The sequence below is a fragment of the Emys orbicularis genome, chromosome 4 (assembly GCF_028017835.1).
Source record: "Emys orbicularis isolate rEmyOrb1 chromosome 4, rEmyOrb1.hap1, whole genome shotgun sequence".
NCBI classification, from domain to species: domain Eukaryota; kingdom Metazoa; phylum Chordata; order Testudines; family Emydidae; genus Emys; species Emys orbicularis.
The window spans coordinates 32,984,517-33,004,916 of record NC_088686.1 but is presented as its reverse complement, the minus strand read 5'-3'; the positions used below and the strand labels follow the sequence as shown (position 1 = coordinate 33,004,916).

Genomic DNA, 20,400 nt, shown 5'->3' with positions numbered 1-20,400 from the left:
TCACAAGTTACCAATTCCACTTCCTTTCATTGCGCTTTAAAACAGAAGACAGCCACGGGGGCCATTTAAAAATCTTTTTATTATTAACATAATCTTCCAAGTGTGAGTAATGTATAAGGAATGTCAGTAAATATTCCATTTGAAGCTTCTTTTTACATATTTCCATCGATAAATAAACTCTGAATTCACATAAAAAAGTTACACTTAAATAACGAATATTTTCTTTTGTTGTAGCAGGCATACATTGGTAAAATATAAATATTCTTATACTCAGCCTTTGTTCTAAGTAAAGATAACAATTAGCCACACATCACAGTTTTTAACAACCAAAACCAAGAACTCGTCAACTGATTTTCTGGCCTGGACTAGTATAGAGATGGAAAACAGAAAATTCACAGTTTGACTTTAGGCCAAGAGGGGTTGAGACGGAGGAGGAGAGAGAACAGTTTTCACGACAGGCTTGTTAAAAATAGTCTGCTCTGCCACTGAATTTTAATTCAAATATATTATTCTACATTTGATGGTGGATTCCATTATAATTTTTACATAACACTCAGATGTCATCTAATGAAATATGGCACATTATCTATTAGAACAATATAATCAGGTTTCATAAGTACCATGGGGAAAAAAATGTAGGTGATCTATGAGAGATTTGTTTTTGGTTAGTCATTTTTTCCTCACTAACATTAAAATATTGTATCACTTCAATGCTTTGTCAGGTTCCCCACAATAGTTAACAAATTTTGTGGGGTTTTCTGTTACCTCTGAAACCACGCTGCGTTATCAAAAAGACCTGTATGTTGTGTTTCCTCACCCTCAAATCCAAAACTTGAAACATGATGAACTCTGTAATCAAGATATTTTCTCAGAGAATTCGTGGAATGATGGTAAAAGGGACGATCGGGCTGCTGGCTTCAAGCTCTAATGCTGTCAGGAAGCACTCTGTTGCTGCATCGTCATTGCCCTGAGCTTGTAGAACCTCCCCAAGACCATTCCAAACCTCATGGGCTGTAGAATTCACCTGGACAGCATCTCTGAGAATCTTCTCAGCCAAACTATAGCGTCCTAATTGGTGAAGTATCAGAGCCTGCAATAAAGAAAATGCAGAAGTGTCTGAGAACACCAACATTAAGTACTGAACACTAGCAGTAGTAACATGAACAAGACTCTTTTAATAGGACTTTTACCAGACCCAAATTATACCTAGTAGCATTGAAAGAAGTGAAAATGGCTCGATGATTCAAGTGGATTCATGCATTTCACCATCTCTACTTTATAAACCTGGGTTCAAATTCTACTTTTGATTGCAAGTGAAAATGAGTGTGGTGGAGTGATCTGAATCCTCTGTGCATATTGGTCTATTTTATAAAATCTCAGTAGCCTGGTGAAGAATTATTGCTGAGTAGAGGTGCAGGAATGAAATAGGGTGTTCTTAAATTCACACTGAAGAGAACTGGCAGATCTGTATAAGCTGGCTGTAAACAATTAGTCCCCACACCTTCATGAGCACCAAGTGTGTATAAAAGTAACTGAAGAGTGTAGAGATTCTGTGCAATTGTTTAACCATCCATTGTAAATCCCTGGAGTTTGAATTACTCACTCTCTCCCCTGCCAACTACATTAAACTCTATTGTAAGCAGACTATTAACTGCACTATATAATACAACTTTTGAATTCTTGACTGTTGAGAACAAATTCATGAAGAAGAAAGCAAATAAAGTAATTTCAGCAATGGGTTTAATGCAGAAATGCAATGAGAGCTAATTTCTAACAGTCGAATGGATCTGCTGTCACAGAGGTACTGCAGTTTCATTTTTTGAGTTGTCAAGTGAGTAAGCACTCCCAGGGATGGTGATCAGTGGTTTAACTTACCACAAACAAGGCAGGTGTTCTTGGGATGGTATTCCCTCTCCAAGAGCGATATTTGAAAATTAGACCATCAAATTAATTCAGAAAAAGTGAAGCAGGAAGGAGTCTGTGGATGTTCTCTGCACTAAGCTGGTTTAGTGTAGCATTCTCAAGTTATAATTTACTGCCACCAAAGTGAATGAATAAAAGGACTTGATTTGCAGATGTAAGCTTCTCTTCCCAATTCATTTACAGAAATTATCCTTCTGGAAGCTGTGCATATTGTATCCTAGTTAAAAATGCTAAAACTTTGTACATGAAAAATGATATATATGTGTGTATATATATGTATTTTCAATATGGCACATCCCATTTGCCAACTTGTTAAAAAAACAAACTGTACTTTTCAAGACCAAAGGAAGCAACATGGTCTTGTAGAGGTATTAGCCTGATTGATAGGGGTACAGACTAAAACAAATTACATCAAATCTGCAATTACTTTCTATGGAAGGAGCACATTATTTTTTTCTGATTATCTGCTACTGACAGCAATTGTTTGGTAGCCATGTTTTACTTGAGATGTTAGGGTATTTGATGCTGGTGAAGGATACTGCATTGACAACACTGGAGACAGAAGTTAATTGTTTATCCACAGAACAGCTATTACATGGGCAGTAACAAGGGTAAGTCTTCACACCATGCCCATCAAGGCACGTTAGCCCTGGAGGGCACCACCTTACAGAGACAAAGAATAGTTCAATCTCCAGGCCCATTCACTCACTGGCTTCAATGCTGTGACTGCCAACAAAGGTTCTGGTGGTTGTTTTTATGATGATGAATCCTGTTCACTGGAACCCAGTAAACTGAGATTACAGACTCATTTCATATAGGGCATCAGAAAAGATTGCTATAACATTTGGTCATGATAGACTTAGGCTGAACTGAAACCCGTGATCCACAGATAAAAGACTTCATATCCCATTGTCAGTCTTCTGACTCATCATAAACCCACCTAAAAGGGAGACCAGATGCCAGAGTTTACTGGGAATATCCAATTTTTGCAGGGGTACCCCAAACCAATTATACTACACTTGGATTTTTTTTTTTTTTTTTACCAGTTTAATAAAAATTGGCTGATCAGTCCATCTCCAGTGTTACAGGATTTCCTTCTTGCCTCCGAGGTTCCCAGGACCTACATGCTGGATTCCTCTGCTCTACCACCTACCTACTGGTCTCTTAATTTAGTTATGTGCAAATTACAGCACAACATAGTCTGGGGACTTTACAATCTCCAGAGTTTGCTAGTGCTGGGTTTTGGAATATTTTGACCATACTCAATGTTAACTGGACTCAGATCTTTTAAAGCACTGAATCCCCAGATCACTACATCCCAAGCCTGGGAAAGCTCAGAACTGTACCCTATTTGAACATGGGCCTTGCCTAAGTCATGGAATACTAATCTGAATACTAAACAGACACAGGTCTCCCTGTATTCTGATTATATCAAGGAGTACAACCTCGCTTCTTATCAGCTCATTTCTGCCCACTGCTCTGCCAATGAAACCAGGCCACAATATTCTGTTTGTGTGCTTCTTTCATAATCATCTTCATGATTTATTCTACACTGCCCCATATGCACAAAATGCTGTTTTTGAGTTTTCTCTCAAATCCATCAGCCCACGAATGGTATTTCATTATATGTCTGTACAATGCTTGGCACAATAGGGCCGCAATCCTTTATTGGGGCTCTAGGTACTACTGCAGGACAAATATATAATAATAATTCAAGCCCCTCCCTATGATCCACTATTGTCTCCAGGCATACTCAAATGCTGATAATTAAGACATCTATTTAGACTGAAAGTAATAAAACATCCTTAATCATGCCATGTGCTAGACCTTGTTGAGTAATCACATAATCTTATTTGTTACCCCACATTTTCCCTCTCCCTTGCTACTCATTACTGTATCATGACTAATACTAGGTTGTAAGATCCTAGGGGCAAGGGTAATATCTTATCTTGGTTTTGAAAGGGGTCTAGCACACTTATTAATATTTTCCAGTGGCAGTCCTGTTCTTTCCAGATCTACAGAGAAAGAACTGATTCAAAGATTTGCACTATGCTTCTGGGGAGGCCACTTCCTTGGACTTTGGAAGGGGGAAATATATCTGTTTTCTCCCTTACTATGGCCCTACACCATGTAAACAATTCAGGGAGAATCATCTTGGCTTTGGAGCTTCTGGTGGACTCAAGGCTGCTGTGACTTGCCCCCTTGACAAATACTGTGCCCACTCATCCTCATTTCCTGAGATGGACAGAGACAGTAATGTCAAATCCAGCTGTTACAAAAAACAAACCCATGATATTGACTAATAAGTCATGAAAGTAAAAAGAAAATAAGCTTTTGGGCTTGCTTTGTTTGTTTTCTGGATTTTGAGCTCTTAGCGTTCATGTCTTCAAGCTTTTCTCTACAACCCAAAGGGCTAGAAGCTTATTTTTAAACAATGAAAGCTGAAATTATCACAGTCACTTGTCTCCAGAGCTGGGGTTTTAAGAAAAACATGAAACACTGCAAGCCAAGGAATGAAATCACTACAATTGGCAACACTTCAGAAAAATACTCTCCTCTTCAGTGATGGAACCTTGGTGCACTGAAACTTATATTTCTCTGAATGGTCTCTGCTTAGGAGAGCTGGAGATTTGACCACTGACTGAATTGTCTTGTCCTGTCTGGAACAGGAGCCATTCTCAAGGAGAGAGCTATTTTAGTTTCCTCTGTGTCTACTTGGTGTTAAGTGGAGCATCTTGACTTTCCTTGTGGCCTGTAAAACTTTGGGAGAGGAATGGAGAAGAACAGAGACAAAGAACTGATGAAATAATAAACTGAAACTAGGAGGGGAAGAAGAAACTAATGGAGGAAAAACTCTTCACAAGCACCAGAAAATATGAATTCAAGAGCACAGCAGTCAGGACAGAAGCTGTGCATGCCAGTTCTTCTTCGAGGGCTTGTTCATATCAATTCCAATTAGGTGTGTGCGCCGTGTGCACAGCAGCCAGAAGGTTTTTCCCCTAGCAGTATCCGTCGGGTCGGTCCAGGTGATCTCTGGAATGCGCCCTCATGGTGCTGGATATAGGGCCCTGCCGACCCGCCATCCCCTCAGTTCCTTCTACCGCCTGTGACGGTTAGCCGGAATGCGCGTCTCTTGCTTCGGCAAGCGTCTCTTAGCAGTTTGAACTTTCAACTCATGTATATAGTTAGATCATATAGTAGTAGTTAGCGTATGTGTTTCATTTGGGGGTTCCTCCCACCCCCTTTCTTCCCAGTAATGGGGCATACTTGGCTTTAAACCCTGCACGGCATGTGGCAAGCTTATGCCCAAGACTGACCCACACACTTCTTGTCTGAAGTGTTTGGGGGGAAGCCGCCAAAAAGAATGCTGCAACATCTGCAGGGGATTCCATTGGAGGACGCAAAAGGAGAGGGACCAGCGTTTCAAGATCCTCGTCCACACTTGGACCCCGGATCAGCAGAGCCGGCATCGAGCACCTCATCTTCGGTGCTCAGTGCGCCAGTACCAGTGACACCTGAGTCGGCGCCGAGGAAGGACTCCACCAGAGACTCTTGGCACCATCATGGCTCCTTACATAGGAGCTCCATGCATCCCAGTGGGCGGCACCGTTCCCATTCCCTGGTGCCCCAGAAGAAAAGGAGACCCGAAAGGGGCCGCTCCCCTGCGCCCAGACCTCCACAGAAGGAGCCCATGGCCATGGGACACATGTCAGGCAATGGCAGTTTGGCCTCACCGACTAAGGCCTTGTCGATTCCTGCCCCCACATGGGACCAGTCGAGTCCGGGCCCACAACACTCCCTGTTCCAGGAGAGCAGTGACCTGCAGTTGCCATCCACACCGGAGGTGTTTGAGGGAGCGGGAGACCTCATCGCTCTTACGGCACCATCCTCCCCACCAAGGCGGGATAGGTCTCCTGCATTGGTCTCAGCGGCCCCTGTGAGACCCCCAGTGCCATCCAGCGGCAAGCCAGCAATGATGCCGTGCCAGTTGCCATTCCCTCAACACCATTCACCAGCACCTTTCACCAGCGCCAACATAGGGCAGCCACACCGGTCCCCGTCACCGATCTCCACTGCTCCTCCGTGGTCCTCCTATACAGAATCCTTGGAGTCAGAGTCATACCGCTCTAGGAGAAGCAGGAAATCTAGGTCCAATAGGCACAGATGGCAACCCTACCCAGGACCGTAGCCAGGTCATTGGCAAACCCCTACCCAGGGGCCATTCTGGACACCCTGGGCTTTCCACTGGGGCCAGGGACAGAGTCAAAGGTCCTATTCAAGGCCGGCATTGGTGGTCTTGGCTTCGTATGTATCAGCGACATATCAGCAGGACCAAGCATTTCCCGCACAGACACCAACTGCGCCAACATCGACACACTCAGCACCAACCGCGCCGGCACTGGCAACGGATCTCCGAGCTCAATGAGATCCCCTTGGCGCCGAAGGCAGGGAACAGGACCTGCTCCTAGCTAGGGCATTGTCCTCGTCCTTGCCTGACAAGGCAGTGGCAGGAACATCGACAGCCCCTGCCTTGAAGGACAGTAGAGTGCTTCAACAGCTGCTTAGAAGGGTGGCACAGAACCTGGTAATCCAGGCGAAGGAGGTTGTGGAAACATCAGACCCCATGGTGGACATACTTGCCCCCTCGGGTCCCTCCCTGGGGGGGGGGGGGGTGCACATTCAACAGGGAACCACAGTGGTGAAAGGAGCAGAACATGGGGCCCCATGCCGGCAGCTCCTCCAGCGCGGCTATACTGTCCCCAGCTCTGCCCCCAGCCTTTCCACGCAGCTGTGTCTCCTTGGGTCTGTACAGCCCCGGTGGAGGAGGGAGCTGGGGGCGCTACCAGTACAGCCGCGCCGGAGGAGCTGCAGGCATGGGGCCGCGCTCCTTTCGCTGCTGTGGTTCCTGGGAGAGCCCTGTGGTTCAGTTCAGTGCTGAGTTCTGCGAAAGGAGCAGAACGTGGGACTGCTGCTCCCAGGAGCCAGCGTCCCGTGCTGGCAGCTCCTCGGGCCCAGCTGTACCGGTACCACCCCCAGCACTGTCCTCCGGTGGGGCTGTACACACCCCAGGAGATGCAGCTGCAGGGAAGGGCTGGGGGCAGTACAGCCACGCCGGAGGAGCTGCCGGTGTGGGGCTACCCTCCTTTTACCTGAAATCCGTGTCCGGTGCAGAGGGAGGACAGAGTGCCCCCTCCCCGCCCCAGGTAATATGGGATGGGAAGGGGACGGGGAGAGCATGGGGCCTGGGCTGGGCGGAGTCACGTAGTGAGGTCACGTGCCCCACTTTAGCTGGTGCCCCCCCCTTGTGTCCCGCCCATGAGTTACCCACCCTCCTGTACTGCTCTGCCACTCATCAAAACTATTTGTGATACCACCGAAACTCCGACCCCAGCCTCTTTGCTACCAATGGCAAAGAGGAATGAATGAAAGTATTTTGTTCCCTCAAAGAGGTATGAACATCTGTATACCCATTCCCCGCCGGACTCCTTGGTGGTAGCTGCAGTGAATGAGCGGGAGTGCCAAGGCTACCAAAAAATCAGGAGGCAAAAAACCTGGACCTCTTTGTGAGGAAAATGTACTCCAGCGCCGTATAGCCAACCGCTAGGCCATCCTCAGCAGGTATAATTACAACTTCTGCGGAGCGATGGCCAAGTTCACAGAGTTGTTGCCAGAGGACTCCTGGGCAGAGTTTCCCTCCTTGGTAGAGGAGGGCAAGCTCATTGCCTGAGCATTGCTGCAGGCAGCCCTTGATGTAGCAGATGCGGCCACCTGCACCATGGCCTCGGGGATAGTCATGAGGAGTAACTCCTAGCTACAAGTTTCAGGGTTCCCATATGAGGTCCAGCAGACAATCCAAGACCTCCCCTTTGAGGGTTTGGCCCTCTTTTCAGAAAAGACTAATTCACAGCCTCATAGCCTTAAGTTCTCGAGGGCCACCCTCAAGTCCCTTGGCTTCCACACTCCGGCTAATCAACGAACATTTTAAGCCGCAGCCCCCGCCTCATTTTTACCATCCTCAAAACATTACATTGGATTGCTGGGTACTCCGCACGGTAGAAAGGGAATACTCCCTCCAGTTCTCTGCCCACCCACCCTTCCACTTCCCTTCCCCATGGCTCTTCAGGTACCCCTCTTATGAGCAACTCCTCACACAGGAGGTGCACTCACGCGTAAAGCTGGGGGCAGTGGAAGAGATTCCTCAGGAACTGAAGGGCCAAGGGTTCTATTCCTGGTATTTCGTAATACCGAAAGCCAAAGGCAGCTTCAGGCCCATTCTAGACCTGCAAGAGCTCAACAAGTTCATGAAAAAACTGAAGTTCTCTATGGTCTCTTTGACCTCCATTATCCCTTCCCTGGATCCAGGAGACTAGTATGCCGTCCTCGATTTGAAGGACGCTTACTTTCACATTTCAATCAAGCTGTCCCACAGAAGGTACCTCAGGTTTGTGGTGAACCACAATCATTATCAGTTCACAGTCCTTCCATTTGGCCTGTCAGCGGCTCCTTGAGTATTTACCAAGTGCATGGCAGTCATACCTCCTTTCCTGTGCAAGAGCCGGTTGCAGGTGTTTCCATACCTCGATGACTGGCTAATCAAGGGCCGCTCCAAGGCACAAATGAGCTTCATAAGAGCTACTTTTGATGACCTGGGCCTTCTACTGAATGTACAGAAGTCAATCCTAGCCCCCATTCAGAGAATAAGAGTTTATAGGGGTGATGCTGAACTCTACGCAGGCGAGAGCGTACCTCCCGGAGTCGCGTTTCCGGTTCCTCTGTGACTTAATATGAAGCCTCATGCAGTTCCCTATTACCACAGCAAGGAATGCCTAAAACTTGTGGGACACATGGCTGCTTGTACCTATGTGGTGCAGCACGCCAGATTAAGGCTCTGGCCTCTTCAGGCGTGTTAACTTCAGTGTATCGGCCGGTTCGAGACTGTCTAGACGAGGTCGTCACTTTTCCTCGTCTGGTCCTTGGGTCCCTCCTATGGTGGCTCAACCCTCATGAGGTCTGTGCAGGTGTCCCCTTTGCCAGACCACAGCCTTCCCTCTTGCTGGTGATGGACGCATCAGCATTGGGATGGGGAGTGCACCTCAGAGACCTCAGAACTCAAGGCCTCTGGTCCCAAGCAGAGCACTCATTCCACATCAACGTCAGAGAGCTGAGAGTGATCCTTCTCGTATGCCGGGCATTCCAAGTTCACCTGGAGGGCAAATGTGTATAAGTTATGACAGCCAATACAACAGCGATGTTTTATATAAACAGATGGGGATGTATGCTCCTCTTCCCTGTGCCAGGAATCCCTCAGTCTGTGGTCCACTATGACCCCCAGATCCCTTCTCGCAGTACTCCTTCCTAGGCAGTCATTTCCCATTTTGTATGTGTGCAACTGATTGTTCCTTCCTAAGTGGAGTACTATGCATTTGTCCTTACTGAATTTCATCCAGTTTACTTCAGACCATTTTTCCAGTTTGTCCAGATCATTTTGAATTTTAATCCTATCCTCCAAAGCAATTGCAACCCCTCCCAGCTTGGTATCGTCCGCAAACTTTATAAGTGTACACTATGCCATTATCTAAATCATTGATGAAGAAGATATTGAACAGAACCGGACCCAGAACTGATCCCTGAGGGACCGCGCTCGTTATGTCCTTCCAGCATGACTGTGAAACACTGATAACTACTTTCTGGGAACGACAAGGAGTCCAGTGGCACCTTAAAGACTAACAGATTTATTTGGGCATAAGCTTTCATTGGTAAAAAACCCACTTCTTCAGATGCATGGAGTGAAAATTACAGATGCAGGCATTATTATACACGGTTTTCCAACCAGTTTTGCACCCACCTTATAGTAGCTCCATATAGGTTGCATTTCCCTAGTTTGTTTATGAGAAGATCATGCGAGACAGTATCAAAAGATCATGCGAGACGCTATACTAAAGTCAAGATATACCACATCTACCGCTCCTCCTATCCACAAGGCTTGTTACCCTGTCAAAGAAAGCTATTAAGTTGGTCTGACACAATTTGTTTTTGACAAATCCATGCTGACTGTCACTTATTACCTTATTATCTTCTAGATGTTTGCAAATTGATTGCTTAATTATTTGCTCCATTATCTTTCCGGGTACAGAAGTTAAGCTGACTGGTCTGTAATTCCCCAGGTTGTCCTTATTTCCCTTTTTATAGATTGGCACTATCTTTGCCCTTTTCCAGTTTTTGGAATCTCTCCAGTTTTCCATGACTTTTCAAAGATAATCGCTAATGGCTCAGATATCTCCTCAGTCAGCTCTTTGAGTATTCTAAAATGCATTTCATCAGGCCCCGATGACGTGAAGACATCTAATTTGTCTAAGTAATTTTTAACTTGTTCTTTCCCTATTTTAGCCTCTTCTGATCTTACCTCATTTTCACTAGTATTCATTATGTTAGACATCCAGTCACCACCAACCTTCTTGGTGAAAACCAAAACAAAGAAGTCATTAAGCACCTCTATCATTTCCACATTTTCTGTTATTATTTTTCCCTCCTCAATGAGTAATGGGCCTACTCTGTCCTCGGTCTTCCTCTAGCTTCTAATGTACTTGTAGAATGTTTTCTTGTTACCCTTTATGTCTCTAGCTAGTTTGATCTCATTTTATGTCTTGGCCTTTCTAATTTTGTCCCTACATACTTGTGTTAGTTGTTTATATTCATTCTTTGTAATTTGACCTAGTTTCCACTTTTAGTAGGACTCTCTTTTGATTTTTAGATTCATACTATTATCAAATAAAGGACTCATGCTTATCAAATCTGTTACATTTCTGTGTGCTTATTTAGAGTGGATTTGAAGTATTGTGATCTTAATTTTTTTAAAATTTAATGACAACTTGGTCGGTCATTAGTATTTAAATGTAAAAATATAGTGTTTCTCCAGAAAGCGTCCTTCAGCGATTTTGAATTATAGGTGCATAGTAAATAAAAGGGTGACGTCAGCCTTCAGTATATGATTAAAGTGTTTCAAAACACAGTATCTGTTTTGGCAAAGAGAAAAGGGATGCACTGGAATATAAATCATGCATTCCCAACTGTAGAGCTTTTGTCTACTAATTTCTCTCGCTTTTGCTAATAAAAATAATCTTGAAATAAAACATGTTCTTCACTATCTGACATTCACACAGAGAAATTCCTCCTTAACTTTTTTAGCAGCTTTATTATCCTGAGACTATTATGAAGAAAACATGGTCCATTATATTGTAATAGTGTATGTGATCACTCACCTAGGGAAGCAGACTATTTATGAACAAAACAATGCCTGCAGTCAACATTTTATTTGTTCATCATCTATCAAACAATTTTTTGCATTGCATGTCCATTCCTGCCTCTCTTGCCTTCATTATTCAATCACTACCACATTGAGAAATTTAGCTGTGTATTCTGTGTAAGCTCCTGATCCTAGCATGTTATTTCTCCCCCGCCCACAAACATACCAACTTGTTTCCCCTGCTGCAAAACACTTGTTGCTAGGACAAACAACCTCCTGCGTGGCAACATATTTTTAAAAGAACAACTTTGGTGTAGTTACTTACTGAACTTTATATTGCCAATCTGCAATAATGAACACAAGTGGTTGTTAGTGCATCTCTGAGTGTTTATAAACCCCTTGAAAAATGACTGACCCCTTCTAACAAGAATGTCCTTGCCTTTCATTTAATTATTGGTTGCAGTTGTTAATAGAAAAAATATGGAAAGTGATTTAAAAAAAAACCCCACAGCTGATGGATGGCTTTTACCCAAACGGAAGCTATTTTGGGTTGTTTTTTTACACTTTGCAATCTTGTGACATTGTATCATAATTTACATTTACAGCTGATGTGAACAGTACTAGACCAGCTTCAATAGAACATACTGGCATTACGAATTAATTTGACTATAATGAGTGTATTCAAACAAAGCCCCTTACTGATTAAATGAAAAGGCAAGTTATTTTATAGATGACTTAATTTTATAACCACATCTGGAAACGGTACGGAGAGTGCCATATCTATAATCACTGCAATACCCATTATAGCTGCAAAAGCTACAGGCAGGATCACTGTAGGGAGGTATTCCACTTCCCTCTGGATACTAGCACTGCAGCTATGTGGGTAGAATTCACTAGAACCTCAGAGCTGCTCATGTGGGGACAAAACCTAATTTTGGGGGATGAACTATCTAATAACACATCCTTTTAATCTCCTCTCAATTTTCTCCCATGAGGAAGCAGCACAGACAATGTGATCTGTTTCCCCCCCTTTTTTCCCCAAAATAAAAGCCACATCAATCTCCTAAATGGATCAAAGCATGAATTAGAAAAGGAGGAATCTGCTCATTCAAGACAATCCTTCAAACACACAGGAATAAAACATACTATAGACAGTGTTGCCTCTGCATAGGATGAATTCTCCTATGTGGTTTATACCTCTTTCAAATGTTCACCCCTCTGTATTGTTATTCTTTTCCAAGACTGGTAGTATTACTTTAATTCTGCCTGGGTCTATTTAACTGTATTTCTACATGCAAGCATGCTAACTTGTTTATAGTCTCAGGCCTGGTCTACACTACAAAGTTTGGTCGACGTAAGGCAGTTTACATTGACCTAATAATGCCAGCGTCTACACTACAATGTTCCTCTTGCCAATGTAACTTGCTTGCTATGTCGACTTAATAACTCCACCTCCGTGAGAGGCATAGTACTTAAGTTGACATACTTAGGTCGACGCAATGGCAGCGTGGACACTGTGTTGCTTACGTCAACTTACATGGCCTCCAGGAGGTGACCGCTCTGGTCACCGTTTTCAACTCCGCCTCCCAGCAGCCTGGTGGTACACAAGAACAAGCCCCTCCCTTGCTAAAGGGCTGCAAATTTGTGAATGTTCATTTCCAGTTTGCTTGGCATGGAAAGCTCACCTGGCAACTGCCCATCTGAGCATGCCGGCTACATGGTCCAAATGCACTCCTGCCTGGAGTGCACAGGTGGTCCGTGGGGAGAAGAGGCTGTGCAGGCACAGTTCCGATCCAGCTGCTCACCCACCTCCCAGTGCCGCATGAAGGCCAAGGAGCTGCAGCAAGCGTACCAGAAGGCAAGGGAGGCAAGCAGTCACTCTAGTGCAGCACTGCAGACATGCCGCTTTTACAAGAAGCTGCATGCTATCCACTGCAGTGACTCCACCAGCATCCACAAGTAGATACACTGGATGAGTTGCAGTCACGGGCCAATGCAGGCAACCCTGAGGACGAGGTGTTGGAAGAGGAGAATGGGGGACAGGCGTTTGGGGGATCCACGGTTGGGGCGAGCCAGGAGCTGTTTGTAACCCCAGAGCAGTCCAACCATTCACAGCACTCTAGCACGGGCAAGCATGATGCCAGAGAAGGAACCTTCGGTAAATATGCAGTTTGCATTGATGTTGCGGGGACACAGCTTCTCATTTACTATTTTTTATTTGTACAAGAGGTAGTGAAATAACCAGTGGAGGTAGAGTGGTTATTTGCTTCTCATCGCCCGTCACAGCTAGGCAGAGGGGGCCCTTATACAGGAGGTGCAAACACTCCTAGAAACTGGAGTGGTAGAGGAGATTTCTCGGGAATTCCCTCAGGGCAAGGGATTTTATTCCTGGTATTTCCTTATACCAAAAGCAGGCTCAGACCTATTTTAGACCTGCGAAACATCAGCAGATTCATGAAGATGATAAAGTTTCACATGGTTGCCCTGGCTTCCTCATCCCTTCCATGGATCTAGGGGACTGGTATGCCATCCTCAAATTGAAGAACATGTACTTTCACATGTCCATAGTCCCGTCCCACAGGCGATTCCTCCAGTTCGTGGTCAACAACACCCATTATCAGTTTATGGTTCTCCCCTTTGGTCTGTCGGCTGCCCCTCGGGTGTTCACCAAGTGCATGTCAGTTGTAGCCGCTTTCCTGAGGAAACGATTGGTATTCGCTAACCCTATAGTCAGCCACTTCCTCAAAGGACTAGATAGACTGTACCCTCAAGTAAGACAATCGATCCCTGCATGGGATCTCAACTTTGTGCTATCAATACTGATGAGGCCTCCCTTTGAGCCCTAGCAACATGCTCTCACTTCTCTACCTTTCCTGGTAAGTAGCATTCCTGGTGGCTATAACTTTGGTCAGGAGGATGTCTGAGCTTAAGGCCCTGACCTCTGAGTCTCCATATACTGTCTTCTATAAGGACAAGGTTCAATTGCTGCCCCACCCAGCTTTTCTCCCAAAGGTAGTTTCATGCAAAGTAGGACATATTTCTCCCAGTTTTCTTTCCTAAACCACACACCAATAACTGGGAGCAAATGCTTCACTCCCTGGACGTCAGATGAGTGCTAGCTTTTTATATCGAAAGAACGAAGCTATTTAGGAAATCAACACAACTCTTCATCGCAATTGCACAAAGGATGAAGGGGCTTCCAATGTAATCCCAAAGAATATCCTCATGGATCACGGCCTGCATCAGTGCATGCTATCACTTGGCAAAGATACTTGCCCCCGCTCTGACAATGCACTCCACAAGGGCGCAGGCATCCTCGGCGGCGTTCCTGGCACAGGTCCCTATCCAAGCCATTTGCAGGGCAGTGACATGGTCATCGATACACTCCTTTGCATTGTACTACGCCATTACACAGCAGGTGGGAGACGATGCTGCAGCCTGTGACTCGCTGAACTCTGACCCCTCCTTTTAGGAACTGCTTGGGAGTCACCTACTTGGAATCAACTTGAGCAAGCACTCAAAGAAAAAATGGTTACCTACCTTCTCGTAACGGTTATCCTTCAACATTTGTTGCTCATGACCTTTCCAAGCCCCACCTGCCTACCCCTGTCAGAGTAAGCTGGCAAGAAGGAACTGAAGAGGTGGGGGGTTGGCAAGGCCCTATATACAGCTCCATGAAGGCGTGACTCCCGGGGACTCCACAGATGACCCAATGGGAACTGCTAGGGGAAAAACCTTCCGACGACTGTGCTCATAGCGTGCATAAATACTTGGAATGGACATGAATAACACATCCCAAAGAACAATAGTTATGAGAAAGTAGGTAACCGTTTTCCCCCTGTTAATCTGTTAATTAGGCAGGCATCATTACAGCACACAGGCCAGCAGCATACGGACCCGGTCTGCATCCGGACGCATGTTCCCTTTTCGCCTCTGTTACCCTCAGAAGTGAGGTATCAACTAAAGTCACCACTGTCTATGGGGAATGTTGCCAGTATTCAGCTCAATTGCCCAGACAGGTGCCTGTGTACTCCCTGGCCTTGTGCCATATTTTCCCTTCCCCTGCCATGGCTGTACTCATCATGGATGGGACAGCCAATGTGCATATTGAATACCTGGCCGAAATGAAAATGTACCACTTTACACTTGCCTGCATTAAAGGGAGTGATTTCAAAATAACTGGGAATTGTTTCTTTCCATGGCTTCCAGCAAGGTTACTTGAAAGGAATTGACACATTCCACACAACAGCTCCTCTGGTGGCACTGGAAATACTACAGGATCAGGCGTGTTGTGTTTGTTATGCTCACCACAATAGTGCAGAGCTGTGAGGGATCCATGCTTCTCTGGAGATGGCTTATGTGTGGTATGCTAGGCTTTTGAAAACAGGCACAAAATATTATGGGATGTAGATGAAATCAGGGGAGGGAGAAAACTCAATCATGGGTAGGTCTACCATGCAATTAAAAACCCATGGCTGGCCTTTGCCAGCTCACTGGAACTTACAGGGCTTGGGCTAAGAGGCTGTTTAATTACATTGTACATGTTCAGGCTCAGCCTGGCACAGGCTCTAGGACCCTGCCAGGTGGGAAGGTCCCAGAGTTCAGGCTGCAGCCAGAGCTCAAATCTCTACACTGCAATTCAGCAGCCCCTTAGCTGAAGCCCCGTGAGCCCGGGGCTAGCCCCGGGTGTCTGTCTGAATTATACACACACTCTTTCAGGCAAGAATCAAAGGTCAAAATTAGGGCTGTCAATTAATCACAGTTAACTCACGCGATTAACTCAAAAAAATTAATTGCGATTAAATAAATTAATCATGATTAATCACAATTTTAATTGCACTGTTAAACAATAGAATACTAATTGAAATTTATTAAATATTTTGGATGTTTTTCTACATTTTCATATTTATTGATTTCAATTACAACACAGAATATAAAGTGTATATTATTTTTGATTACAAATATTTAAACTGTATATTTAAAAGAAATAGTATTTTTGAATTCACCTCATACAAGTACTGTAGTGCAATCTACAAATGTAGGGTTTTTTGTTACATAATTGCACTCAAAAACAAAACAATGTAAAACTTTAGAGCCTGCAAGTCCACCCAGTCCTACTTCTTGTTCAGCCAGTCACTAAGACAAACACGTTTGTTTACATTTACAGAGATAATGCTGCCTCTTCTTATTTACAATGTGACCAGAAAGTGAGAACAGGCATTTGCATGGCACTTTTGTAGCCAGCACTGGTAATTTACATGCCAGACATGCTAAACATTTGTATGCCCCTTCGTGCTTCGGCTCCCATTTCAGAGGACATGCTTCCATGCTGATGATGCTCGTTAAAAAAATTAATGCATTAATTAAATTTGTGACTGAACTCCTTGGGGGAGAATTGTATGTCCCCTGTTCTGTTTCTGCCATATATTTCATGTTATAGCAGTCTCGGATGATGACCCAGCACATGTTGTTCATTTTAAGAACACTTTCACTGCAGATTTGACAAAACGCAAAGGTACCAATGTGAGATTTCTAAAGATAGCTACAGCACTCAACCCAAGGTTTAAGAATATGAAGTGCCGTCCAAAATCTGAGAGGGACGAGGTGTGGAGCATGCAGTCAGAAGTCTTAAAAGAGCAACACTCCAATGCGGAAACTACAGAAGCAAAACCACCAAAAAAGAAAATCAACCTTCTGCTGGTGGCATCTGACTTAGATAATGGAAATGAACATGCGTCGATCCACACTGTTTTGGATTGTTATCGAGCAGAAACGGTTACCAGCATGGATGCTGATGTCCCCTGGAATGGTGGTTAAAGCATGAAGGGACATATAAATCTTTAGTGCATCTGGCATGTAAATATCTTGCAACACCGGCTACAAAAGTGCCATGCAAATACCAGTTCTCACTTTCTGATGACACTAAATAAGAAGAGGGTAGCATTATCTCCCGTAAATGTAAACAACATTGTTTGTCTAAATGATTGGCTGAACAAGAAGTAGGACTGAGTGGACCTGCAGGCTCTGAAGTTTTAAATTGTTTTGTTTTTGAGTGCAATTATGTAAAAAAACCTCTACATTTGAAAGTTGCATGTTCAATACAAAGAGATTGCACTACAGTACTTGTATTAGGTGAATTGAAAAACACTATTTCTTTTGTTTTTTTACAGTGCAAATATTTGTAATAAAAAATAAATATAAAGTTAGCACTGTACGCTTTCTATTCTGTGTTGTAATTGAAATCAATACATTTGAAAATGTAGAAAACATCCAAAAATATTTAAATAAATGGCATTCTGTTATTGTTTAACAGTGCGAATAATTTTTTTAATCGCAGCCCTAGTCAAAATGCAAAACAAATTTCAATTACCCAAACCACAGAACTAATGATAGAAAAATGCTTTACATACTGAAGATGAAAAACTGAGGGCTGGTCTACACTAACCCCCCAATTCGAACTAAGATACGCAACTTCAGCTACGTGAATAACGTAGCTGAAGTCGACGTACCTTAGTTCGAACTTACCGCGGTCCAGACCTGGCAGGCAGGCTCCCCCGTCGACTCCACGTACTGCTCTCGCCGAGCAGGAGTACCGGAGTCGATGGCGAGCACTTCTGGGTTCGATTTATCGTGTCCAGACAAGACGTGATAAATCGAACCCAGAAGTTCGATTGCTTGCCGCCGAACCAGCGGGTAAGTATTGACGTACCCTGAATCTACTGATGTTATTATTGGTGAAGAGCAAAGATAGAGGAACATAGAAGATGTCAGGCCAAGATTCTAAAAAACAGGATCCGTAAAAAGTTAGAATTCTGAATCCATGTTTAAGCATTTAAGTAATTAGCCTTAGAGCAGAGGTGGGCAAACTATGGCCTGCGGGACCATCCTGCCCGGTCCTTGAGTTCCCGGCCGGGGAGGCTATAGCCCCCAGCCCCTTCCTTGCTGTTCCCCCTCCCCCGCAGCCTCACCTCACCTTGCTGTGCTGCCAGCGCTCTGGCCCGCCGCTCCTGCTGGGCAGCACGATGGCGTGGCTGGCTCCGGCTGGCCGGTGGGGCTGCAAGCTCCTGCTGCTCTGAGCGGCATGGTAAGGGGGGCGGGGAGCGGAGGGGGTTGGATAAGGGGCAGGGGTTCCGGGGGGCAGTCAGGGGACAGGGAGCAGGGGGCGGTTGGATGGGGCGGAGGTTCTGGTAGGGGGCGGTCAGGGGATGGGGAGCAGGGTGGGTTGGATAGGCGTGGGAGTCTTGGGGGGGGGCCGTCGGGGGCGGGAGTGTGGATAGGGGTCGGGGCAGTCAGGGGACAGGGGGGATTGGATAGGGTGTGGGGTCCCGGGGGGGCGGTTAGGGGCGGGGGCGGTCAGGGGACAAGGAATGGGGGGGTTGGATGGGTTGGGGGTTCTCAGAGGGGCAGTCAGGGAGCGGGAAGTGGGAGGGGGTGGATAGGGGGCAAGGACCAGGCTGTTTGGGGTGGCACAGCCTTCCCTACCGGGCCCTCCGTACAGTTGCGCAACCTTGATGAGTTTGTCCACCCCTGCCTTAGAGTGAGCAGTGGCCCCAGTAGAAAAGCATGACCCTCAGCAGGAAAATACAGATTACAGCTATGGATTTAGAAGCCTAACTCTAAGGTCCCTGTTTTTGAAAAGTGTGCCTTCAAACAAAATTCCTACTTATGGACAGACACTAAATTAAGAATATGAATTTCCTAGCATTAGTCATAAAAAATTTGATACAGTCCAAGAAAAAACAGTGAAAAATTATAAGCACAGCTGATGTGAAAGGAAGGTGTGAAACAGTTTAGGGTCCCTGCTGCTTAAGTTAGGCCTCCCCAGAGTCTACCTTATGAAGGGAATGTCAAAAAATATTCCAAAAGTTGTGTACTGATAGTAATATACTTAGCACTTACATATTGCTGTACGCCTTCCAAGTGCTTTGCAAATATTAAATAATCCTCACATTACACTTGTTAGGTAGGTAAATAAATATCTTCTTCTTCTTTTTATATATGGAGAAACAGAGAAGTGAAGTGATTTGCCTGAGGACACACAATGAGTCATTACCACAGCCAGGACTGGAATTGAGGAGTTTCTGACTCCTAGGCTTATGCTAAACTCAGTAGACCAAGCTACCTCCTGTGTACTTTGCATAATTGGGCTGATTTTTTGCTCCTGTTCAGTTTGCATTATCTAAATGACCAGAAGGTTTTCCTGCAGCTCACCAAAAGTCTAGTCTCATCCCTTTAAAGTTACATTTACAAAGGTTATACATATAACACAAGATTGTTATGCAGCTTCCCACAAAATGGAGTGCTGACAGTGTGTCAGAATAGCATGAATAGTGTAAAATGTAGAAGGAAGATAGGGATGTCAGTTATGCTAACTAGGTTTTATAAGTAAGGCTACAATTTTGTCATGGGAATTTTTAGTAAAAGTCATGGACAGGTCCACTGGCAATAAACAAAAATTCACAGCCCATGACCTGTTCATGACCTTTACTATAAATACCCCTGACTAAATCTTAGCTGGGAGGGGGGGCCTCTGGGGCCAGCCCCACTGGCTGCTGCTCTGGCTGCCCCCAGACCACTGCTCAGGTGGTCCCTGGGGCCAACTGCACTGGCTGTTGCTTGGGTGGTCGCCGGGGCCACCCCAGCAGCGGCCGGGGTGGCTGTCCTCAGGGCCGCCCAAGCAATTGGCCCTGGGACTTGTATGAATTAAGTCATATCAAGGTTAAAGGGTTTTACACATAGAAATCAACCTAAGATGTGGTGTTTTTTTAAAAAAACAAACCCACAAGATTTGAAGACATTAATGAATTTCTTATGATATTCAAATCTAGTACAAAATAACGCAAAACGTCATATAATCACCACCTACTAGAATTACTAATAAAAAACAGAGGCAGTTAAGTACATATTTGATGTAGAGGACAGCTATAAATGGGCAATGAATTCAAGGAGCTAAAGTTACAATAACATGAAATTAAACTGCTTTATGTAGTTTCAATAAAAGCTTTTATATAAAACAATAAGAAAATACAGGGGCATGATTTTTGGAGATACTGATTAGAAAACTGATTACGTGAATGTCTAAATGCTCCAATGAACAAATCAGCACACAGTATGGACAGTAGCAAAGTCACAGATATGGCCATTATGTTCTAAAGTGCTGTGCCAAAGGGTATGTGAAAATTACACATTGTCTGTGGCAGTGCATTTAACAACATATAACTGTAGGTTCCAAT

General features: G+C 44.8%; 1 protein-coding gene across 2 annotated transcripts in view; it reads right to left on the bottom strand.

Annotated features, from left to right (window-relative positions):
• Positions 1–868: 868 nt before the first annotated feature.
• Positions 869–20,400, bottom strand: part of TTC7B (tetratricopeptide repeat domain 7B) — a 324,581-nt gene continuing 305,049 nt past the window's right edge. For both annotated transcript variants that reach the window (XM_065403071.1, XM_065403072.1), the window contains one exon: positions 869–1,090. In XM_065403071.1, the coding sequence (XP_065259143.1) occupies positions 869–1,090 (222 nt within the window). The remainder of the gene's footprint in view (positions 1,091–20,400) is intronic.